The sequence below is a fragment of the Marmota flaviventris genome, chromosome 3 (assembly GCF_047511675.1).
Source record: "Marmota flaviventris isolate mMarFla1 chromosome 3, mMarFla1.hap1, whole genome shotgun sequence".
Lineage (NCBI taxonomy): Eukaryota > Metazoa > Chordata > Mammalia > Rodentia > Sciuridae > Marmota > Marmota flaviventris.
The window spans coordinates 48,107,690-48,134,010 of record NC_092500.1 but is presented as its reverse complement, the minus strand read 5'-3'; the positions used below and the strand labels follow the sequence as shown (position 1 = coordinate 48,134,010).

General features: G+C 36.0%; 1 protein-coding gene across 1 annotated transcript; it reads left to right on the top strand.

Moving 5' to 3' along the window:
• The first annotated feature begins 1,250 nt into the window (after window positions 1-1,250).
• Window positions 1,251-25,360, top strand: Yeats4 (YEATS domain containing 4). Its single transcript, XM_027928372.2, has 7 exons — window positions 1,251-1,536; window positions 4,236-4,355; window positions 7,200-7,266; window positions 7,367-7,461; window positions 14,790-14,882; window positions 14,972-15,059; window positions 24,716-25,360. Exons 1-7 carry the CDS (start codon window positions 1,486-1,488, stop codon window positions 24,883-24,885), a joined length of 684 nt encoding a protein of 227 aa, XP_027784173.1. The 5' UTR covers window positions 1,251-1,485; the 3' UTR covers window positions 24,886-25,360.
• The last annotated feature ends 961 nt before the right edge of the window (window positions 25,361-26,321 follow it).

Here is a 26,321-nt window from a genome sequence, read left to right as displayed (position 1 = left end):
GATACAATACCTTTATTTCATTTTTTTTTTTTAAATGTGGTGCTGAGCATCAAACCCAGTGCCTCACGCATGCTAGGCAAAGGCTGTACCTCTATAAAGCCACAACCCCAGCCCCACAACTGAATTCTTTATATGACACTAATTATAATTAAGCCCTCAGCATATTTGTTGCATTTCTATTTAGTAGAATAATTTTTAAAACATTGTTTTAAAAGTTGCTAAATGGAATTATTAAAAATTATAATCAGTAATTCGTTTTTCAGTTATTTCTATGCTTTAAAATGTTGACCTTATATTGCTTTTTCTTGAATTTCCATTTTAGAATACTGATTTCCCAGGACAGAAGTTTAAATTCTATTTCCTTCCTTCTTATCCTTATCACACATGGCACCCTTCCCCAAAGTCCATCCTTCCAAATGTAATTTTTTTATTTGTATTTTTATTAAGTCAATTCTCAGTACTTAGGTAGCCCTAAATGCAAGTTTGTTTTCCCTAAAGCTACTAACTGGATAATTCTTAAATCTGCTTAGTTTTCTGTGTATCTGTCACGCATTCAGCTCCCAAACTCCAGGTCTAACTTATTTAAATTTCCTCTTGAAGCTTCAGAGATGGCTGAAATGTTTTCTATTCCATTCTTCTGAAGCAGTATATCCCAAAGGCTTCTAACTGAATCTCACATGGACTGGTTGCTATGTAAGTTTCTCCTTCGTGGTATGTTCCCTCATTTTGGTGTGTCACATCTCCAGGACCATTCTGAGAAAGGGTACATGAGATTTTTTTGAGATTTAGCATGTCTGAAACTTTCATTCTATGCATGCCCTTGGTTGATGATTGGCTAGGTATTGGAGACTAAATTGGTGGTGATTTTCCTTGAGAATATTGAGTAGTGCTTTACTTGCTCCCTAAGTTCCAATGTTGACATTGTACCATTGATGCTATCCTGATTTCCTTATAACCTTGAAGTGTGTGGTATCTTCTCTTTAGCCCCATGCTCTAAAAGTTCACCGTGATATGTCTTGGCGTGGATCACTTTTGTGCTGGGTGCCTGATATAGTCTTTCAGTGTATAAACCCCTGCCCTTAAGTTAGGGAAAACTTTCTGAAATCATTTATTATTTCCTTCCTTCCGTTTCCTAGTTCTCTCCAGAACTTCCGGACATAGCCTCTCCAGTTGTTATGGCAGCAGCCAGACGCGTGCGCAGTGTGCGCGGCGTGAGCGCGAGCCCATCGCGCCTGCGCACGGCGTGGTAGCCGCTCCTCCTTCCGCTCCGATTTCCAACAGCGCGGGGCTGAATGGCCTACCCCTACGCTACCCGAGTGGAGGAGCCGGCTGTTATTCAGTGCCGCAAGTCTCGGTGACTTGCTCTCCTTCTGTCAGGACCCCTCCACCGGCCCGCGCGGGAGGAGCGGGGCCTTTGAGGGGAGCGGCGACCCCGCCGGCCCCGGTCTCTTTCCCTGGCGGCATCGGCTTCTTCCGTGGGACAATATGTTCAAGAGAATGGCCGAATTTGGGCCTGACTCCGGCGGGAGAGTGAAGGTCAGTATGCAGCCAGCGTCTCTCCCGTGGGGGGCTCTCCCGCCCCGGCTCCTTCCTGCACCTGGCGGGAAGGACCGCTTGGTTCCCTTTAGCGCCTTCCCTACTCGGTCTTGAACCATGTACTCAAGGCTGAGAGCGTGTCAAAACCTCTGAGCGAAAAGTTGGATGTTCATTGGCTCAACCTCCCTGCGTCACCGCCACCCTTTCATCCCCGCCAAAAAGTAAATCTTGTTGGGGGTGACTTGGGAAATGCTGAACCTGGCGGCTGAGGAAACAGGTCACGCTGAGGGCTGGGAATTCCTGGTATGCTGCACAGAAGCTGTCTGCCCAGGTCTTCGGTAAAGTGAGGGCGTCGCCCTCCCGATTGTGAGTATGATAAAGGTAGCATATTCTGTGAGCACTTAGCTCACAGAATTTGCAAATCCTGGGCTGGAAGAATCTCCATAGTATTTACAAATAGGAGATCTGAGACACCTGGACATAGATTTACCAGAGTTCTGGCAATCACCGAGCTCCATAGCTATGGCCACGATGTCAAGACATACAAAGACCGTGATACTGTGCCTGGAACAAGGGGAACTTTTAGTAAATGTCATCTTTTGTTTTTAATGAACATTATCATAGAGCCTAACATAAGGTTGGACATTATGACACTTACTCCCCTCGCTTTTATACATCCACCATCATGTTAGTTTTTAAGGCAGGGTCAGCTGGTTTCTAATAAAACACCTGGGTTTACTCTTCTGATTCTTAATTTATCACAGGAAGGAATTTTTCCTTTCAAAGAAAGCATCCACTTTTGCATCTGTCTACTTAGATTTTCTTAAAGAGTCCTTATCTGTGTCATTATTTTTATATTAAAAAAATTTCAATTATGGTATGTATACAACTATCTGTTTTAATATTACTTGTAAAATGCAACCCTTTGAAAATTCCAAAAGCACTGAAATTTCATAAAAAGAGATGCCAGGTAAAAATTCATAGTAGCAGAGACATAATTTATACATTTTGCCAAAGCTTTAGGGCAGGGTTTTGGATTGATAGGAAACTACTACAAAACAAAGGGTCTAAGGGTTAAAACATTAGATTTTGAGCAAGACATTTACTTATATCATGTTAAATTCTAAGAGTTTCAGTCCAGGACAACCTGAAATTAAACCTGTAGCCCTCAAGTGATTTTCACCTAAAAATAGTCATGTCAAGATGCAAATTAGTGATCTATTTCTCCTTGCTGATTTTCTCTTTACTCTTTTAGGCATCTTTTTCCAATTTAGATAACTTGCATCCAGGTAGTAAATCTATTGATAAGTGGTTCCTTTTTGTTTTTAATGAACTCTGCAAATTCCTAGTGAATAACTTGCAGCTGTGGGATCTGTTGTATACTCACCAGGTCAACACCCTTGCACTCATTTGGTCAAACCTTGAACCTGTGGCCCCATCTATGGTTGCTACAAAACTCATTGGTAGCGCTTACTATAATTATTTGTTTGCATACAAGCTGCTTGGCTTCTTCTGAACTTTTTTTTTTTTTTTTTGTACTGGGGAATAAACCCAGAGGCACTCTACAACTGAGCTACATCCCCAGTCCTTTTTAATTTTTGAGAAAGGGTCTCACTAAGTTGCCCAGGCTGGCCTCAAAACTTGGGATCTTCCTGCCTCAGCCTCCCTAGTAGCTAGGAGTACAGGTGAGTACCACCATACTCTACCTGCACTAAGTTTAGATTTATAGGTATTAGATTTTGTTGACTATTCAGCCTGAACTTGAAATTCTCCACTGTATTCACTTTTTCTTATTTCTTATTGATTATTGTTGATTACATTGGAATAGCACTTTTCACATACAGTATGTCTTGCTTTTTGTCCTTCAGGTACATTCCTTCTGTTGAATATTTGGTCTCCAGAGTCATGTACTACACTAAATATTTCCTCTTCGCTTGAAATTTTTAATCTCTTTTCCATCATAATCTGAACACATTGCCATTATGCTAATCGAATGTGGCAGGAAATGTATTTACATTACAGAACTGAGTACAAATGTAGCAAACATGCCATTGGCCAGTGTTTACCAACCTTTGTTTTTCCAAGTGCCACTTTACCATTTTTGCTATATCTGAATCCAGTTATGATATTGATTGTAACATTTATATTAAAAGCAATTCAATTTTTAAAAGAATCTTCCTAAGCATTTTGAAATTGTGGATTTAAAGTTCTAGTAACATTTTTTCTAACATTTTAAAGTAAATCCATAAATAATAAAATGAAATATATTTTCTCATAGCAAAAATATTCACACATACTGCCTTTGATTTTTATTCTGTGCTTTGGTAAACACTGCGATAAGCTAATTAGTAAGGCCATTACCATCAAATGATGCCAGTTAATTTACAGTTTTTATTCAGATGCTTAGCTTTCAGGTTTGTAAAGAAAAGGCCTTTTGCTTTTCTCTTACTAAAACTCTCAACTGCCTTACCTGGTGATTTAAATAAAAACATTTTCAAAGAGAGAACATGGTAATTAATCTGGTATTCAGTTATTTGTGTTAATATGAAATGAGAATGTCTGAAATTGATTTGAGAAAAATCCTGTTGTAACTAAGCTATATTGTGAGATTGTCATTCATTGAGACAAGTTTTCAGAGCTCTCATTCTATTTAAGTAATGGTACAATATTTACTGATTTTTAAATTACTTTTCTTTTAGGGGGTTACTATTGTTAAACCAATAGTTTATGGTAATGTTGCTCGATATTTTGGGAAGAAAAGAGAAGAAGATGGGCACACCCATCAATGGACAGTATATGTAAAACCGTATAGAAATGAGGTAGGCACTTGTTTTCAGTGTAACTTTCTTTGAAGCTACAGTTTGTTTTGTTTGAAGATAAATTGTAAAATTCTTTTATAGTAACTTTCTGCCAGAAAACTGGTCCATTATAAAAATGTTACCCTCCCCTCAAAATTGAAAGAATGAAGTAAGAACTGTCATCTTCATGTAATTAGTAGATTATTTTCTAAAAATGTTTTCTAATTAAAATTAAGGTAACAAGAATTGTCCTGCTATAAATAGTAAAAATAGACCTTCCAAACATCACATCTTAAGTTAACATAGTATTTAAGCAACTATTTCAGGAATAGCAGTTAATACTTAAAGTGATAATGTTGTAATAAAACAATCAAAGAATGTAGTCTGGTCACTGGTAATTTTGTTTTGCTTCTAAATCTGCACTTCTTCGAGAACAGCTAGATATTTATTGAAAGAACAAATTATTCAACTTGTTTATATGAATGTAGTAGCATTATTCATAATAGCCCAAATGGAATCAATCCAAACATCTGTCAGCTGATAAATGGATAAGTAACATATTGTATGTCCATTTAATGGAATTTTAAGTTAACTTTTAATTGTACATTATAATTATACAAAATAGTAGGAATCATTGTGACATATTTATATATGCACATAACATAATTTGGTCAGTTTCATTCCTTGATAACTTCCCTTTCCTTCCCTTCCTCCCTCTGGCCCCCTTCCTCTATTCTACTGGTCTTCTTTCTATTTTCATGAGATCCACCACTCCCCACTCCTCCTTTTTTTCCCTCTCTCTAGCTTCTACATAAGAGAGAGAACATATAACCCCTGACCTTCTTAGTCTAGCTTATTTCACTTTACATAACTTTCAAGTTCTCTCCATTTTCCTGCAAAAGACATAATTTTTTTCTTTTTTATAACTGAGTAAAACCCCATTTTGTGTGTGTGTGTGTGTGTGTGTGTAGAAAACATTTTCTTTATCCATGAATAGAATATTATTAGGCAATAAAATAAAGTACCGATAAATGCCAGCCCATGGATGAAAATTGGAAGCATTATGCTAAGTGAAAGAAGACGATACAGTGTTATATATTGTATATTTTGTATATTTCACTTACATGAAATATACAGAATAGGCAAATTTATAGATGCAGAAAATAGATTAGTGGTTGCCAAGTTGGTGGGAATAAAAAGGAAGTTGGGAATGAGGACAGTATGGGGTTTCTTTTTGCGTGTTAAAAAAAAAAATGTTCTGGGCTGGGGTTGTGGCTCAGTGGTAGAGCACTCACCTAGCAAGTGTGGGGCCCTGGGTTCGATCCTCAGCATTACATAAAAATAAATAAAGGTATTGTGTCTAACTAAAACCAAAAAATAAATATTTTAAAAAATGTTCTAAAACATTGTGATGATGATTGTACAAATCAGAATATACTAAAAACCACTGCACTGTGTACTATACAAAGGCAAATTATATGGTATGTGAATCATATTTCAGTGAAGCCGTGATTTTAAAAAACAACCCTAAGTGACTTTCTAACCTATCTCTGCAGCCTTATTTCTGTCTATGCCTCATTTCCTTATATCTTCCATTCTACAATACTGTTATCAAAGGAATACTCTTGAATGTCTTCAAGCATTTTTTTAACCACTCATTCTGTTCCTTAAAGTCTTGGTTCAAGTATTGTTTTCTTTGGAACTATTTGCTGGTCCTCCAAAGACTAAATTAGGTGTCCCCCCATCCCCATGAACTTGTACCTAATGCCCTCCTAACATGTTATGTTTAATGTGCATTTTATCATCTGTCCCCTATTTCACAGTGAATGTCTCATGCCTGAAGAAAAGGCCCTAGTTTTTTTTTGTATTTCATTTAGAGACAAGGTCTCACTGCGTTACTTAGTGCCTCACTTTTGCTGAGGCTGGCTTTGAACTCTTGATCCTCCTGACTCAGCCTTCCGAGCCACTGGGATTATAGGTGTGCACCATTGTGCCTAGAAAAGGCCTTGTTTTATTAAACATTGTATAATTAGCATCTGGTACAGCAATATTGGTAGTCACTCAGGTATTTATAGAAGAAATGAAATCAAGTATTCCCAAAACTGGCTCCAAAGGTGCTTATGAAAATCTGCATCAGAAAAATATCCCTACACCATAACAAGTGACAAAGTATTAAGATTATTACAGTATAATCCCAATTTCATTTTAAAAATATATGTAGATATAAGTATATAAAACATTACTGAAAACAAAAAGGTTTGCATTTTTCTTTTTCTATAAGGTTTTTTTCCCCCCAGTATTGTGGATTGAACCCAGGCCCTCACACATACTAGGCAAGCAGTCTACCTAGACCTTTTTTATTTTAAGACAGGGTTTCACTAAGTTGCCCAGGATGGCCTCAAACTTGCAATCATCCTGCCTTAGCCTTCTGAGTTACTGGAATTACAGGCATGAATCATCACACTTGATTTTGAATTATATTTTTAAAAAGCCACTTTACCAAAGAAGCCCTATTATATACTTGTACTAATAATAATAAGTATGCTTCTGTGATTCAAAATATAATGGAAAAAAAGGAAGTTTTATATCCATCAGTTTAAGTTGCTTTATATTATCTTTATTTCTGGTAATATTATTAAATGCATAAAGAAGGACATGTATATTTCTTTATGAATATGAAAGAATTCAGCCAAAAAAAGGGGGGAGGCAAACCCCCACCTCCAAATATAATTGATTTTTTAAAATTGGATTTCATAAAATTTCAGGGAAGGTAGGTTTTATAAAGTTAGGTCCATATGCTAAATGTATTTCCATTCTAGTTTTCATATGTAGATGATAGAACTAATTAATTTCTCTCTATTTCAGGATATGTCAGCATATGTAAAGAAAATCCAGTTTAAATTACATGAGAGCTATGGCAACCCTTTAAGAGGTATAGTATAATCTTTTGATTCATAACATGCAAAGTTAAAAGGATCTAGGAAACTAAATTAGTAATTTATAATTGTTTTATTTTCCCCTCCTCTCTTCAGTTGTTACTAAGCCTCCATACGAAATTACTGAAACTGGATGGGGTGAATTCGAAATAATCATCAAAATATTTTTCATTGACCCTAATGAAAGACCTGTGAGTAATGCTAATCTTTACAAATAGAAAATAGATTTTTTGGTAAATGTGAAAATGTCATAATACTTAATGAATAGCTAATGTTCATTCACATGTATTTTATATAAACCTGTGGTGTGGTATATCTTAACATGAGTTATGGTTTTCTATTTTTAAAGTGGAATGCTTTTTGAAATGCTTTTTTTCCCCTTCAAATATAGAAAGAAGGGATATAATATAAACATGTTAGAAAGAAAGAAATGGAAATCAAATGATTGCTAAAAGGGAAAAAAACATTTAAAAATCATGAGTATCAAAAAAAATAAAATTTCTAGTATCATCCAGTTATTGGTAGTAAACAATTTAAATTAATATGCTGTCTGAAATGAGTATCCAGGTTCTTTTTTTTTGGGGTACTAGGGATTGAACTCAGGGGCACTTGACCACTGAGCCACATCCCCAGCCGTATTTTGTATTTTATTTAGAGACAGGGTCTCACTGAGTTGCTAAGCACCTCACCATTGCTGAGGCTGGCTTTGAACCCATGATCCTCCTGTCTCAGCCTCCTGAGTTGCTGGGATTAGCTTCTGCATATTTGTGAACACACTCAACCTTTGACTTATTTATTTATTTTTATGTGGTGCTGAGGATCAAACCCAGGGCCTCACACATGCTAGGCAAGCACTCTACCATTGAGCCACAACCTCAGCCCCGTCCTTTGACTTTTTTGGACTAGCTTATTTCACTTGGCATGATAGTCTTCAGTTGCATCCATTTACTACCCACAAATGCCATAATTCCATTCTTCTTTATGACTGAGCAATACTCTGTTGTGTATAAATGCCACATTTTCTTTCTTTATTCATTCGTTGAAGGGAACCTAGGTTGTTTCCATAATTTGGCTATTGTGAATTGTGCTGCTATAAATATTGATGTGACAGCATCACAGTAGTATGCTCATTTTAAATCTTTTGGATATATACTGAGTGGGATAACTGAGTCATATGTTGGTTCCATCCCTAGTTTTTTGAGTAATTTCCATACTGCTTTCCAGAGCAATTGCACTAATTTGCAGTCCCACCAACAAATGTATGAGTGTATCTTTTTCTCTATATCCTCACCAACATGTATTATTTATTTGTAATCTTTTTTGGGGGGGAAGAGGGTGTTGCAGATATTACCCAGGAAGGTTTTACCATTGAGCCACATCCCCAGCTTTTTTATTTTTTGTTTTGAGACAGGGTTTCACTAAATTGCTTAGGGTCCCACTAATTGAACTTGCAGTCCTCCTCCCTTAGTTTCCTGAGTTATTGTGATTACAAGCGTGCATCACCATACCCAACTGTATTCGTGATTATTGCCACCTGACTAGAATGAGATGAAATCTCACTGTAGTTTTGATTTGCATTTCCCTAATTGCTAGAGATGTTGAATAATTTTTTTAATATTTGTTGATCATTTGTGTTTCTTCATTTGAGAAGTGTCTGTTTAGTTCTTTTGCCCATTTACTGATTGAGTTATTAGAGTTTGTGTTTTGGCGTGTGTGTGTGTGTGTGTGTGTGTGTGTGTGTGTGAAGTTTTTTTGAGTTCTTTGTATGTTCTGTAATTAATGCCCTGAGGAGCAAGTGGTATAGATCTCCCATTCAGTAGGCTGTATCTTCATGTTCTTGTTTACTTTGCTATGCAGAAGCTTTCTAATTTGATATCATCTACTTCATTGATTTTTAAAATTTTATTTCTTGTTTTTTTTTAAAGAGAGAGAGAACGATTAAATGAGTGAATCTTTTTTGTAGGTGGACACAACACAATGCCTTTATTTTTATGTGGTGCTGAGATATTTCTTGTTCTTTAGGAGTCTTGGTAAGGAGGTTGGTTCCTATGCCAAAATGCTGGAGTGTTAGGTCTACGTTTTCTTTTAGCAGTTGCCGTGTTTCTAGTCTCATTCCCAGGTTTTTTTGGGGTTGTTTTTTTTTTTTGGTTTTGTTTTGTTTTTAAGAGAGAGAATTTTTTAATATTTATTTTTCAGTTTTCAGTGGACACAACATCTTTATTTTATTTTTATGAGGTGCTGAGGATCGAACCCAGCGCCCCATGCATGCCAGGCGAGCACATTACCGCTTGAGCCACATCCCCAACCTCATTCCCAGGTTTTTAATCCACTTTAAGTTATCTTTTGTGCAAGGGGTTTTAGATTTCATACTTCCTATGAATGGGTTTCTAGTTTTCCCAGTACCATTTGTTTAAGAGGCTATATCTTTTCTCCAACATATGTTTTTGTCAACTTTGTCTATTATTAGGTAATTGTACTTATATGAGTTTGTCTCTGTATCTTTTATTACATTGATCTTCATGTCTGTTTTGGTGCCAGTACCATGATGTTTTTGTTACTGTAGTTCTGTAGTGTAGTTTGAAGCCTGGTATCGTGATGTCTCCAACTTCATTTTCCTAAGAATTGCTTTGGCTATTCTGGGTCTCTTGTTTTTCCAAATGAATTTCAGCACTACTTTTTCTACTTCTGTACTCATTGGTGTTTTGATGGAGATGCTTTGAATCTGTATTAGCACTTTTGGTAATATGGCCATTTTGACACTATTAATTCTGCCTGTCAAGGAACATGGGAAATCTTTCCAACTTCTATGATCTTCAATTTCTTTCTTTAGTGTTCTATAGTTTTTATTGTAAAGGTCCTTCACCTCTTTTGTTAGATTATTATCAAGTATTTTATTTTTTTGAGATTATTGTGAATGGAATAGTTTTCCTAATTTCTTTTTCAGCAGATAGATTTACCTTGGAGTATAGAAACACAATTGATCTATGAGTATTGATCTTGTATCCTCCTACCTTGCTGACTTCGTTTATGAGCTCTAAAAGTCTTCTAGTGGAGTTTTGGGGCTGCTGGGAGGCATCTCCTAAATATAGGATCATGTCATCAGCAAGTAGATAATTTGAGCTCTTATTTGTATCCCTTTAATTTCCTTCTCTTGCCTATTTGCTCTGGCTGGAGTTTCAAGGGCTACGTTAAATAGGAGTGATGAGAGTGAGCATCCTTGTCTTGTTCCTGTTTTTAGAGGAAATGTTTTCAGTTTTTCTCCATTCAATATAATATTGGCCTTGGGTTTATCATATGTAGCACAATATCATTTTTAACTTTGTAAGATTGCTCTATTTTCATTTTTATTTTGAAAATGTTGCTTACCTCTGCTTCCTAATTTGTTGTACTGCACCCCAATTGGAAAATATATCTATGAAAGAAATTATTTTTTATCTCATAACTTCTTTTTATAAGACAGCTCTGAGTCACTCTTAGAAGGGTAAAGTAATATCTATTGTACTTCCATATTGACTCATCTGTTGCCTAGGTTCCCATACAGATCTACTAGACTGTATCTCATTCTCTAAAAAATATTACAGGTCTACTAGGCTATATCTCATTCCCTAAAAAGTATTTTAGTGTACTTTAAGTATAATGAAACCATTGTACTTTTTCAGTAGCAGGCTTAAGTGATTTCTGATTTACTTCTGTTTTCTAGTAACCTATTAAAGGTTAAGTCACTACTTTAAAAAAAAAAAAGTTGTATCTGAAAGCAGAATGATAAAATTGGGATTTCATTTCTGGAAATTGGAATTTCTAGGTAGGTAAGACAGTTTTATTGCTCTAAGAATTGTCTAATACCACTCAAAGTTAGTTCAGATTTGTTATTGCCTGTATCTGCATTAATGCCTTGGGAAGTCGGAATAGTGAATTTAGAGGACAGTTTAATGGTCTAATTTTAAAACTTTTTTTTATTTTTATAAAAGTCAAATGTTTTAAAAGATTTTTAAAATAAGAAGTGCAAATTAGTCCTGAATTAGTTTCCTAGTACTACAACCTGGGTTGCTTAAAACAGTAGAAATTCATTCTCACAGTTCTGGCTGCTAGAAGTCTGAAATCAAGGTATTGGCCTTGTTCTTTCCAAAGCCTCTAGGAAAGGGTCTTTCCTTGCCCTTTCCAGCTTTTGGTAATCCCAGGTGTTCTTGGCTTTCAGCAACATAACTTCAAACTTTACTTCCATTTTCACATGGCCTTATCTCTCTCCCTGTCTCTATCTCATCTCCTCTTATAATGACACCAGTTATACTGGATTAGAGTCCATCCTAATGTCTGCTCGCTCACTTGCTCACTTGCTTTTTTTTTGTTTTTAGTTGTTGATGGACTTTTACTTTTATTTATTTGTATGTGGTGCTGAGAACCCAGTGCCTCATGCATGCCAGGCCACCGCTGAGCCACAGCCCCAGCCCTTGCTTGCTTTTTCTCTGTCCCCTCCCCTTCTCTCCCCTCCCCTCCCCTCTCCTCTCTCTCCTCTGCCTCCGCTCCCTTTCCCTCCCCTCCTTCCTTCCTTCCGTCCTTCCTTCCTTCCTTCCGTCCTTCCTTCCTTGTTTTTCAGATGGGTCTTGCTATGTTGCTCAGATTGGCCTTTAACTCACAAGCCTCTTCCTCAGCCTTTCAGATTGCTGGGATTCTAGTCGCATTCTACCCGCCCAGCCATTTTAATTATATCTGCAAAGACCCAAATATGGTCATATCAACAAGTACTGAGAATTAGAACTTCAGTTTATTTTTTTGGGTGACACAGTTCAATTCATAACTTCTTCTTTTCTCCATCTCCTACCCGTTCCCCAGGAAAACCGCAGTTTTTCCCTCCAGTACTGGGGATTGAATGTAGGGCCTCGTGCATACTAGGCAAGTAGGTGAGTGTTTTACCACTAAGCCACATCCTCAGCCCTTATTTTATTTTGAGACATGGTCTTACTAAGTTGCCCAGTGATCTACCTGCTTTAGCCTCTCGAATAGTTGGTATGACAGTAATCCCCTGGAACTACAGGGCACCCAGCAGGAAAACCACTTTTTAACAGTGGTTATTTTCAGTTCCTCCAGAAATTAACCCTGTATATCTCATATATTTAATCTTTTAATTTTGGATTTCTCAACTATAGGTAATATTTATCAACTCCTAGTGATACCAGGTGATCCTTCCTTTTCCCCTCTCTTCAGGTTTTTTCATTTGCTAAAAGAATTTCTTCAGAAAGAATGCTTGAGAAATTAGCTTTATTTCTCCTTCATACTTGACTATTGTGGTATAAAATTCTAGATAGTTTACTTTCTTCATTTTTCAGTAAGTTTTTGGGTTTGCTCTGCTTTGGTTTATTATCCTGTATAGTAGTAACAGTTCTATTCTTATCCCCAAAATTTGTCAAGTTATCTTCAGATATGACATATAATTCATGCTCTCTCATTTTCAGATTACCTGTCTATTCTGTTACTTAGTGGAATTCTGTGCATATCCCTTCTTCCTTTTAAACACACACTCCTAGTGCTGGGGATAGAATCTAGGACCTTGCATGTGTTAGGCATGCACTCCATCACTGAGTTGTGTACATCCTTATTCTTCAGTATTCTCTCTCTTCCTCCACCCCCTGCATGTGTTATCTCCCCCCCCCCCCACTAGGGATTGAATTCAAGAACACTCTACCACTAAGCTACATCCCCAGTCCCCACTCCTTTTTTGGGGGGGGGTGGGGGTTGTAAATGGACACAATACCTTTATTTTATTTATTTATTCTTATCTGGTGCTAAGGATCAAACCCAGTGCCTCATAGTGTGAGGCAAGTGCTCTGCCACTGAGCCACAATCCCAGCCTCCACCCCCCAGTCCTTTTTATGTTTTGTTTTGAAACAGGGTCTTGCTAAGTTGCTGTATCTGTTCTCAAACTTGAAATGCTCCTTCCTCAATCTCCTGAGTTACTGAGATTACAGGCATGCACCACCATGTCCAGCCCCATGATTTTTTTTTTTTTTCCAATAGTGAGCAGTCAACCACTGAGCCACATCCTCAGCCCTATTTTGTATTTTATTTAAAGACAGGATCTCACTGAGTTGCTTAGCATCTTGCCATTGGTGAGGCTGGCTTTGAACTCTCGACTGGCCTTTTTCAGCCTCCCAACCCTATGGGATTACAGGCATATGCCATCATGCCCAGCTCCCATGAATATCCTTTTTTTTTTAATTTTTAAAATTTTTTGTGGTGCTAGAGATTGAACCCAGGACCTTGTTCATGCAAGACAAGCACTCTACCAACTCAGCTATATCCCCAACTTCCCCATGACTATTCTTAATGCACCAACTTGAACCTGGAAAACATCTTTATTTTTTTTAAATATTTTTTTAGCTATACATGGACACAATATCTTTATTTTGTTTGTTTTTATGTGGTGCTGAGGATTGAACCCAGTGCCTCACATGTGCAAGGCAAGCGCTCTGCCACAGAGCCACCACCCCAGCCTGGAAAACATCTTTAGAAAGGATACTTCACTGGCTAAATCATGTCCAGAGAAATCTGATATTTCTGTAAATTGAGCTTTATCTTTAAGGGGATTTGAAGATGGTTGTTCAAATTCATATGCAAATATTTATTTTCAGACTTCATTAGGACAGCCTTCCTATTTCATGATTATGTTAAAGAACTGCATTCCCTCATAATAATTTTAGATAACCTTTAGAAATTTCTTCAGTCTCTGAAATGGTTTCTGTAATTTCAGCTGAGCACTGATATTTTACCAGCTACATTCTATTTTGCTTAAACAATCACACATTGCCTGCAAAGCTTTTAAATATTTGAAAGCATGCTGCTCTTGCCACAGTGAATTATCAATGACCAACATTTTGTTTGTTTATTATGTCATTTACATAATAAGCTTACATCTCCAAGGAAAGTATCTTGCTCTCATTGAACATTTTAGTACTGGTTCTTCCTTTCAAAAGTATCAAATTTTTTTTTCTACAATAAATTCATAAACTCTAATCTTCACAGACAACTGTTAGAATTAATCTAATTTCACTTGTGTAAATAAAATACTTCATTTCTCAGTGGTTTTCCAGTTTAATTTCCATAGCTGTATTTTGTGTTATTTTTATATATAGTTAACTCTCCAGAGATGCTTGACTGGATGCTGTTTGCTTCTTTAAAATGTTCATCTTAGGTTAAGTTCAGTGTTAGAGCACTTGCCTAGCATGCATGAGGTCCTGAGTTGGATCCCCAGCATTGCCCACTGCCCTCACCCCCCCCCAAAAAAAAAAAAAGTAAAAGAAGAAATTTTAAAAAGGATTCGTGTTAAGTAGATGTGAATGGATGATGATACCGAATAGGAAAATAAAAGATGAAGAGTTGAGTGATTTGACACAATAATTTACATTAAAACAATATCCTGAATTTGATGTTTGCTAATTTCAGTTCTAATTCAATTAAAGAAATGAGTGTCTCCTTATGGTGATGAAACTGTTGCACTGATGTGACATCTGTTTTTATTTTTCAGGTAACCCTGTATCATTTATTAAAGCTGTTCCAATCAGACACCAATGCAATGCTGGGGAAAAAGACAGTGGTTTCAGAGTTCTATGATGAAATGGTAATATTTTATAATGTGAGTTTTTAAAACATTTTAAATTGGAGAATTTTTAAGTTATTGGCCTTTTTCCCCTCCATTCTTCCTTTAAGATATTTCAAGACCCAACAGCAATGATGCAACAATTATTAACAACATCTCGTCAGCTAACATTAGGAGCCTATAAACATGAAACAGAATGTAAGTACCATGTTTTCATAATTAATCCTGAAAAATAATGTGTCCTACAATAGTGAAAAGATTGTTTGATTAGCACTATTAAACTTATTTTAATGATATAAGTCATTTCTTAGAAGTTAGTAAACAAGATATGATACTATAGAACATGTAAAGAGGTTTTAAATTTTTCTCATAGTAGCTGGGCACGGTGGCGCACACCTGTAATCCCAGTGGCTCAGCAGGTGGAGGCAGGAGAATCGAGAGTTCAAAGCCAGCCTCAGCAAATTAGCAAGGTGCTAAGCAACTCAGTGAGACCCTGTCTCTAATAAAATACGAAATAGGGCTAGGTAGCTCAGTAGTCGAGTGCCCCTGAGTTCAATCCCTGGTACCCCGCCTCCAATTTTTTTTCCCATAGTAGGTCTACTTTTAAAAAGGTAAAAACTTACCACATTCTTTGAAGTTTTGTTTATTTTATTTCATAATTCCATTTTAATATAGCTTTTCATTAGTTTTACTTACCACTCATTGTCTGTTTACTAGTCTTTGCTAACAAAATTTTTGTGAAGAACCTGTTAGAATGTAATTATATTTTTGTGTACTGTTAACTAGTTTATCTTATATTTTTAGCTATGTTGTTTTACATATTGATTCAGGTTAGTACTTAAGTGGTGAATATCAGAATTTTACATTAATAATTAGTCATATTTCTAGTCTAAGCTGATATAGCCTCAGAATCCTTTATATATCACTGCATTTATCAACTGCCAGTCATTAACAGTTGGCATTCAAGATGAAACTTATTTGCCATCCCTGTATTAATATTTGTCAGTATTCAGTAATTTTTCTGACTGAATTAATAATATATGCAATAAATAATATATATTGAGCACCAGTTATATACTGCTGTTCTAAGTGCTAAGGATAGGCCAATGTGTAGATCTGCCCTCATGGGTTCACATTCTGTTGGGGAGAAGACAGATGTTAAATAAATAGAACAATAAAGTACAAGGTAGCAGTTGGACCCTATGGAGAAAAACAAAGCAGAACAGGGAACTTCTTTGGCAAGAGGAAATGGTTAGAGTTTCAAATATGAATACTTTCTAGGATTATAACATTTGAGGATCTAGAGGAGTAAGGTAGGGATCTGGGACAACAGTGTTACATGTAGAAGGAGCAGCAATGACAGGAGTCCAGTGTAAGAGCATGCCTGGCCTGTCTAAGCAGCAAGGAGGCCAGCATGGCTGAAGGGTGAATAAGGGTAAGAGGAATGGGAAAGGAAGCCAGACAAGTTAATAGGGGACCAGATCATACAGGGACTTGTGGATAACTGTGAGGACTTTAGATTATTAAACTGAGTAAGATATGAAGTCATTTTTTGAGTACTGAGCAGAGTTATAACTTTATCAGATTAATACTTTATAAAATGATCCACTAGCTGCTCTGTTGAGAATAGAGTATAAACCAGAAGTGGTGAAAACTCAATTGTTAGGAGGCTGTTCTAGTAATCTAGATATGATAGAATGGTGGCTTGGGCTGAAATGATGGCAACAGTGAAACAGTGAAAAGGAATCAGATTCCTGCCCAAACAATAACAACAAAAGAAAAGGATCTTTTGTTGTTATTGTTTGGGCAGGATGTTGAAGGTGGATGGGACAGGGCCTCACCAAGTTGCTTAGACTGGCCTTGATCTTGGAATCCTCATGCCTCAGCTTCTCAAGAAGTAACTGGGATTACAGGCCTGTGTCATCGTGTTCAGCTCTGGGCATATTTTAAAGAGAGGTGAAGTAGGATTTGCTGGTGGTTTGAATAATAAACTGTGGGAGAAAGATTAGCAAAGGATAACTTAAGGTTTTTGCTTAATGGACACCCCCCCCCCCCAAATAATGTTACTGCTTTTTATAAGATGGGAAGTCTAGGGGGAGCAGATTTGGGGGAAAGATTAAGAATGTGATTTTAGACATGTTGAATATAGGATGCCTGTAAGACATGTAATTAGAGATCTTAAGAGAACTGTTTGCATCCTAAAGTGTCTGGTATTCAAGGAGAGATTCAGGCTGAAGATAAAAATGTGGAAAATTACTAGTGTATGGATGGAATTATAAATTGTGAGGTCAAATGGTATCATCAAATTAGTGAATGAAGATAGAAGAGAGGTCCAAGTACTGATCCATGAGCACTCCAACATTGAGAGGTTGAGGAGATGACCAGCAAAACTAAGAATGAACAGCATATATGGTGGGATAAAAACCAGGTACATTGGGCTGGGGCTGTAGGTCAGTCATGAGTATTTGTCTCACATGCAGGAGGCACTGGGTTCGATCCTTAGTACCACTTAAAAATAAATAAAGGTATTATGTCCATCTACAACTAAAAATATACTTTAAAAAAAAAGTGCATGAAATGTCCTGAAAGCCAGTGATAAAAGTGTATTAAGAAAAGTCATCAGCTGTGTTCAGTTCTGCAGGGCAAGAAATGATATAGCAAGATAGAGGTTTTGCTGGGTGTGATGGTGCACGCTTGTAATACCAGTGGCTCAGGAGTTCAAAGCCAGCCTCAGCAACAGCGAGGTGCTGAGCAACTCAGTGAGACCCTGTCTCTAAATAAAATACAAAATAGGGCTGGGGATGTGGCTCAGTGGTCAAGTGCCCCTGAGTTCAATCCCCAGTACCAAAAAAAAGAGGTAGAAGTCCTGATTCCCATAACAGGAGTAGTTAAAGTGGATAAGAGAAAATGAGATGAGAGAAATTATCGAGACAGGCCCTATAGATGGTTCTGTCTTGAAGCTTGGCTAAAATGGAGCAGTAGGCCTTATAGCAGAAACAGGATATGGGGTCAAGAGGATATTGTTTTCAGGGAGAAGTAACTAGTTTATTCTTTTTATTTGTTCTAATAAATTATACATGACAGCAGATTTGATTGATTGTACACAAATGCAGCACAGTTTTTCACTTCTCTGGTTGTACATGAAGTAGGGTCACACCATTTGTGCGATCATACATGCACCTAGGGTAATGATGTCCATCACATTCCACCATCTTTCCTATCCCCGTGCCCCCTCCCCTCCCTTCCAGCCAATCCAAAGTTCCTCCACTCATCCCATGCTCCCCCACATTATGGATTAGCATCTACTTATTAGAGAAAACATTTGGCTTTGTTTTTTGGGGATTGGCTTAGAGAAGTAACTAGTTTATTCATGGACTGGAAAGAATAATCTGATAGTAGAAGGAGTAGAAGAATGGTAATGTGGGGAACAAGGCAATTAGTGTTTAACTGTTAGTGGTTTACAGCAGGGTTTATCTTCATGAAACCCATGTCTAGGAATTAAAAGATCTGTATACGCCAGGCATTGTGGTGCACACCTATAATCCCAACAACTCAAGAGGCTGAGGTAGGAGGATCACAAGTTCAAAACCAGCCTCAGCAACTTAGTGAGACCCTGTGTCAAAAGGGGCGGGGGGTGGGGGGGGCTAGGGAGGTGGCTCAGTGGTTAAACATCACAGGGTTCAATCCCTGTTACAAATAAATAAATAAAAGATCTGGATACTAATTATAATTTTGGCAATTGGTAGCCGATTTATATGCACAAATTTCTACATCTATAAAAATATTTGCCTGGCCCATTTTGTTGTGAACATAATAAGATAGGTGTGTACATGATCACTTTGAAAAGGTTTTAGCACTACTTATATGCTATTTAAATTGGTTTTTATTCACTTTCTCTAATACCACGTAGTACACCCATTTATAGAAAAAAATTCTCTTTTAAAACTTAAGTGCCCACATTTTTGTGTTTTCAGCAAAACTAATATTATTCATTTGTATGTAAATAGATATAAATTATATGTTTTATTAACTGTTCTTTAAGTCAATTTGATGTGTTAAACTTATGTATAAAGCTTAGTAACCTTGGAAAGTCTTGATCAGTAAATTACAGGTTTTATATTATTTTTAGTTCATTTTTTAAATCATCAAATTGGTAAGAAATTAAAAATTAATTCTATAAATAGTGTTGGTGCAATGGTAAGCTTCTGAAAGGAAACTTAATTTTAGATCATTGCTTCATAGTATTTACCAAAACAAATTCCAGTTTAGACCATCAAATATATTTTAAAAATCAGTCAATCTAAGCAATACCTAATGGGTCCCCATTTGCCCAACAGGAGCTCTTGTCTCTTCTCACTTGAATAAGTCCTATTCAAACTCTCACAAACACACACACACATCAACCTTTTTTGTTTTTTAATTAGATTACTGTTTACTGTGGCTAAGGTGGACTTTCTAAGTTTAAGGCATTAGAAGAAGTCACATTAAAAGAAGGGCAAAGAAAGACTTACAGAAAATGTGGCAAAGGATCAATATCTTTATTTGGCGAAGAAAAAAAAAAAAACTATTGATAGTATGCCCAGGACTCTAGGTTTGACCCCCAGCACTGCAAAAACAAAACGAAACCCTAAAGTTGATAAGCAGAAGAAAATGTTTAACTTTATAAAGTAGTTAAATGAGCAAAAGACATGGACAAGTCAAGTGGGTGGAAGAATATACAATAAAGATAGGAAATAGGAAGCTGTTTGCTCAGCTTTACTTAAGTAATTTTAAAAATGTAAACCAAATAATAATGAGTAATTATATTTTTCCTATCATATTAGCCGAAAGAATTTTTTTTAAAGGAAACAATTACTTTTTTTTAATACCTTTATTTAGTTTTTTTATGTGGTGCTGGGGATCGAACCCAGTGCTTCATGTGTGCTAGGCAAACGCTCTGCCACTGAGCCACAACCCCAGCCCCAGCAAAAGGAAATTTTAATAGTTGCACCAGCAGTGACCTTTATTCATGATTCTCATGAATCATTTCTGTGAGTCTAAATTGCTTTTAGGAAAATTATTTGGATGTATTAATCAAAGGCCTAAAAAAGATATGTACACTTGCACCAATTTGAGGGCATGGTATTCAATTATATTTTGTTATAATATCTGATTTACTGATTGCTTAATTATTTCTACTCTTAGACGTCTATACATATATGTACTCATTATTTCTACAACCTTATTAGGTAATCCAGTTTAGAAAAAGGAACTGAAGCATAGGAAGGTTGGGAAACTTGACCAGGATCACTTAGCTGGTTGGTGGAAGAGCCATAACTCTACCTTAGATCATAGACTCTAAAATGCAAATCAAAACAACTCTTGAGATTCCATCTTACCCCAGTCAGAATGGCAGTTATCAAGAATACAAGTAACAATAAATGTTGGCGAGGATGTGAGGAAAAAAGTTCATTTACACATTGCTGGTGAGACTGCAAATTGGTGCAACCACTCTGGAAAGCAGTATAGAGTTTCCTTAGAAAACCTGGAATGGAACCACCATTTGACCCAGTTGTCCCACTCCTCAGTTTATACCCAAAGGACTTAAAATCAGCATACTACAGTGATGCAGCCACTTCAACATTTGTAGCAGCTCAATTCACATAGCCAAGCCATTGTGCCATCCTAGGTGCCCTACAACAGATGAATGGATAAAGAAAATGTGGTATATAAACACAATGGACTATATTACTCAGCCATAAAGAATGAAATTGTGACATTTGCCAGTAAATGGATGGAACTGAAGACTGTCATGCCAAGTGAAATAAGACAGTCCCCGAAACAAAGGCAGAATGTTCTCTCTGATATGTGGATGCTAACTCACAACAAGGGAAGAGAAGATTAGAAGTTCATTGGACTAGACAAAGGGAAATGAAGGGAAGGGAGAGAGAATGGGAATAGGAAAGACAGAATGAATTGGATATAACTTTCCTATTCTTATATATGTAACATCATGTACAACCACAATAATGGGATCCTAATTGGAACAAGTTACACTTATTCTGTGTTGTATAATATGTCAAAATACACTCCACTGTCATGTATATCTAGAAAGAACAAATAAATAAATAAACAGAAATCATGCTGTACAGTTGCCCACCCCTATAGCTTTCTGAGGTTTCAGATACCTGTGATCAACCTTGATCCAAAAATATTAAACGGAAAATTCCAGGGCTGGGGATGTGGCTCAAGCAGTAGCGCACTCACATGCCAAGAAAATTCCAGAAATAAACAATTAACATGTTAATTAAAAAAAAAAAAACCTTAGGTTTTAAAGTTTAGTAATGTTTTTAGATAATGATCACTATAGAGGTTCATTATGGAACATATTAAAAGATGTTTATACTAAAAGCCAATAAAAGTTTAAGGAATAATGATCTAGATTTTAATAGTAGTTATTGCTTTTATAAGGAATAAAGTAATGAACATAGAGTTTACTATATACCAGTAGACTTTACCATATAAATGTTGAAGTGGCTGCATCACTGTAGTATGCTGATTTTAAGTCCTTTGGGTATAAACTGAGGAGTGGGACAACTGGTAAACACTTTACATGTTTTAGCTTATCTAATATTATAACCCTAGGAGGAACATACTGTGATTAGCTCCATTTTGTAGATAAAAATACTAGACAGATTTGGTAACTTTGAGAATTACCCAGTGGGGCCTGGATTTGTCTATATAAAAGCCATATAGTCTGTGCACCTAACTCTTAAGTTATACTGACTCTACAAAAGTAACAATTCTCTTTTGGATTGTTTTCTTCTGAATTGAAACTTCATTGGGAAATGAAAAGCAAACTTTTATATAAGCATTTAATATATAGGAAGCATAAAATTAGAACAAGCTGAAAGTTCTTCAGTGGTTTCCTCCAGGATCTCATTACTGATTAACTCAGGTCTTCTGACTATATCATACCCTTTGCAGTCTTAGCAGTTGTCAAAAATAAAGTATCATGGTGGCATACACCTGTTATCCCAGCAGCTTGGGAGGCTGAGGCAGGAGAATCACAAGTTCAAAGCCAGCCTTAGCAAAAGCAAGATGCTTAAGCAACTCATTGAGATCCTATCTCTATATAAAATACAAAATAAGGCTAGGGATTTGGCTTAGTGGTCAAGTGCCTCTGAGTTCAATCCCCAGTACCATATAAAGTAAGTAAGTAAGTAACTAAGTATCATGACTAAATCATGTAAGAATCAATGTAATATCTGCAGTGGATGCTGTCTTCTGACAACTGAGTTAAATCAAGTCTTTCTAACTAGATTTAAAACTATTACAATCATACAGGATTTCTTGTTTCCCAGGGCCTGCTTCATCTCCTAACTCCTTTCTCATTCATCTCCTAACTCCTTTCTCATTCTTTCAAACTCAGTTCAGATTTTAACTAATGCCAAGAAGCTTTCCTTGGTCACACACACGCTTTCCCTTTGATGTGAATCCAGTGTACTGTTATGTCTCTCTGTGATTACCTCATTACACTGTACTGCATTTTTTTCCTTGCCTCTGTCCTACCTTTGTATCCCAGCATCTAACAAAGTATCTATCATTTAATATGATTTTTAAAATTAATATTGGAGGAGAGAATGCAAGGGAATAAAAATTTCTGCATAGTAAAAAAGCACTATGAACAAAGTCTATAGAGGGACAAGCCATGGAAAAATGCTGTGCTTGTGTCATAGATGATTAGCTCCTACAAATAAAAGAAAAGACCAGTAATTAAATAGAAAAATGAGCAAAGGAATAGAAAAGAAATGAGAACTTTCTCTTAACAGATAAAAGATTAGTCAGCCTGAGAATGAGAAAGGCAAATTTAAAACTAGTAGACCAAATAGTTGTGCAGTAGGGAAATTTATATACAATCCCAGTGGGATTATAAATGACTAGGTCCTTTATGAGGTACTTAGCATTCTTCCAAAGTTACAAGTGTGTAACACACATCACCTTTAGCCTAATGTTTCCACTTACAGGAACTTACCTGCAAGTATACTGTAATGATTATGCACAACATACACATTGCTTTTTTATAATAGAAAAAAGTAGAGTAATTCCAGCAACTTGGGAGACTTTCAGGAGGATTATAAATTCAAGCCCAGCCTGGGCAATTTAGCAAAACCCCGTACCTGTCCAAAAAAAAAAGGGGGGGGGGGAGCGGAAATATTCTATATCAATAGAAGACAGACTAAATGGGTCATGTATATCCATTCAATGAAGACTTCTACAGTCATTAAAAAGAATAAGACATCTCTGTGATATGAAATGAACTTAACAAAGTATTATTAAATGAAACAGCAAGGTCCAGAACAATGTGTGTACTATGATACAAAGTAAAAACAGTTGGATATTTGCATGTATATCAACAGACTGTTCTGGAAAGATACCAAAAAAAACCTCACAGTGATTATCTGTGGGAAGAAGCACTAAATGGTGGGGGACAAGGGTAGGAGTGGAAGAAAATACTTTTTCACTCTCTGCCTATTTAGCCTTTTAATTTTATATCATGTATTTAATGCCTGTTTTTAAATACATATTTTAAAAAATAAAAGCCATGAAGAAATATAAGGATTGTTTTGGCAATACATGAGTTTGTGTTACAAAATGTATAATAAAAAGTAAACAACAAAAAGCAAAATAATGAAAGTACTCATATTTACTACCTGTTTTTTTAATGTGATAGATACTTTGTAATTACTTTAGTTAATCCTCAAATCCTGAGAAACACCTAGTTTTCACTGTATCTCATAGAGGAAGAAATTGAGGGATACTTAAGAGATATATCCACATTTAGCTAATAAGGGGCTAAGGGTGTATTTTTGTATTTTGAACTCAATCAGAAAGCAGATTTCTCAGTTGTGTTTTTTCACCAAACCATCCTGTTTTCAACTAGTGACCACCCTAAATTTGTGAAAATGTGACTGTACTTTAATAATTACCAGCAACAATTACCTAAAATGTCCACAAGATGGCACTGTTGCATGCTAGCGGGCATTTTTCTTTGTGACATAATTTATGTTACACTGTCTAACTGGCATATTTAAATAAAAGTATCCTATTTTGCAGCAATTTATTATGTATCTGGATAGAATTTTTCAAATATTTAATGGTCCTTTGTCATCATAATAAGTGATAAGGCTTTTTATGAACTGGGCAGTTTTCTGGGTACTTCATATACATTAATTCTTTTAAAACCTTCTCAAGAGCTAGGGATATAGCTTAGTAATAAAGCACTTGCCTAGCATACAAAGGTACCTAAAATCTTCTCAAAAAACAATGCCATGAGGTATTTGTTATTCTAATTTCTGTTTTGTAAGTGAAGAAATGAGCACAGAGATGAAATTGCTTCATGTGTCACAACTAATAACTGGTAGAACTGGAATTCAAATCTAAACAATTATTGATACTTTTGTAAAAAAAAAAAAAAAAACAGGATTTTTTAAATGTAATTTTTCACTTGTACATCAATTTAAGTATACTTTTAATTGGCTCTTATTAGTTGCTGTCTCTTAGACTTGAATGCTCTCTTACTTCCAAATTAATGTGTATTAGGAAAAAAAAAAAACAAGCAAGTGTCTTAAAACCTTAACAAAGAGTTAGTGGCTAGAATTTCATTCTTAACTACAAAAAAACCAAGTTTTACATTCTCTCTTGGGAATTCAGACTTCCTTACCTTCCACTGCCCGTTCATGTTTAATATGATATGATATATCTGAAATTGTAACATTTCATCATGAAAGCATTGACCTAAGGAAATACCAAATTTATGAAACATCTTAGACTTGTGAGAAAAATTAATTCAGTATAATTATTTGTTTCCTTAGTTGCAGAACTTGAAGTGAAAACCAGAGAAAAATTAGAAGCTGCCAAGAAAAAAACAAGCTTTGAAATTGCTGAGCTTAAGGAGAGATTAAAAGCAAGTCGTGAAACTATAAATTGTTTAAAAAATGAAATCAGGAAACTTGAAGAAGATGATCAGACAAAAGACATATGAACAGTTCTGAGGAGAACGTGGTAGTAAACTAAATTGAAAGTAAGGTGGACTTCAATGGAGAAATGGACTTACTGCGAATGCTATGATGTTTCTTAGAGGGACTGTATATGTCATTGTTGACCATGAATTTCTCAGCAATGATGTCATTTGTTCTATTCAAGCAATCTTTAATAACAAATATATATGTATAATAAGAATGGATGCTGGGCATTTTATAAACCCATTTTAGGGAAAGTGTATGATAAGCACAATTTTAAAAAAATTTTATTGGAATATATGTGTAGCTTATTTTCCTTTTGACAAGCATCAAAATTTCATTATAATGTATAACTTGTACAAATTTTGTACTTCTCTAGTAGTTGTAATTAGTGATGAGTATGTATATTTCATTTATTCAAGTTCTTACTTGCCCCTTCTACCTCTTTTGTATATAATATGACCAGTAAGTATTCAATAAATGTATCTTATAGATCCTATTTCTGCCTTTTTGGTATGTTTCTTCCTCTTTGAAGTCAATTAATATGTTTCCATAGTATTGTTGCCTCAGAGCATTATTTAAGAAATGCTTTGTTTTTAAGTTGTGGCATTTTATAAGAATTATGAAGGTCATGCAAAAGTTTCTGTGGTTTGGAATTTCTGCAAGGGTCCTCTAGGGCTTGAGGGTTGTGGCACTTCTTTTAGTTGTGGCAGGGATCATTCAGTCTTCCCCCATATTTTAGAGGAATGCCTGCTAGACCCTTGAGGATAAAATTCCCCACAGTATAGGGTAGGGTCTGGTGATAGATCAGAAAAAAATAATGAGGAAAAAATTATCATTCTACTTGAGAAACTTTGATGTGGGGGATTATCCCTCTATTCATTAAAATCAGGGTCCATTTAGGTAGATCTGACTGTGCATGCATGGATATATGGGTTCAAAATATGTTATGGCTCAGTCTCGCCCTCTGTCAGCTCTTATTACTATGTTAACTATAATCTTGAAAGGATCTCCCTGTGAGGTTATAAGGAACTCCTATAGCTCAATGATTAAAAAGTAGCCCAACTTAGAAATGGACAAAGTATTTGAATCAACTATTTCCTCAAAGAGGATGTAGAAATGGCCAAAAGCACATGAGAAAATGTTCAACATCCTTAGGAGAATATAAATAACCATAGAAAGATACTGCTTTATACCCACTAGCATGGCCATAATTTTAAACAAAACAAACACAAAATTAATGAGGTTGCAGAGGAATTAGAACTCTCATATGTTGCTAGTGGAGATGTAAAATGAGGAGGCCACTTTGGAAAGTAGTTTGGCATTTCCTCAAAAAGTAAACAGCCAAGCTTGGCTGTCTGTGGTTTCAACTACTTAAGAGGCTGAGGCAGTACAATCACTTGAGCCCAAGAGTTCATGGCCCCATTCTACAAATCTAAAAGTATATTTAGCAAGGAAT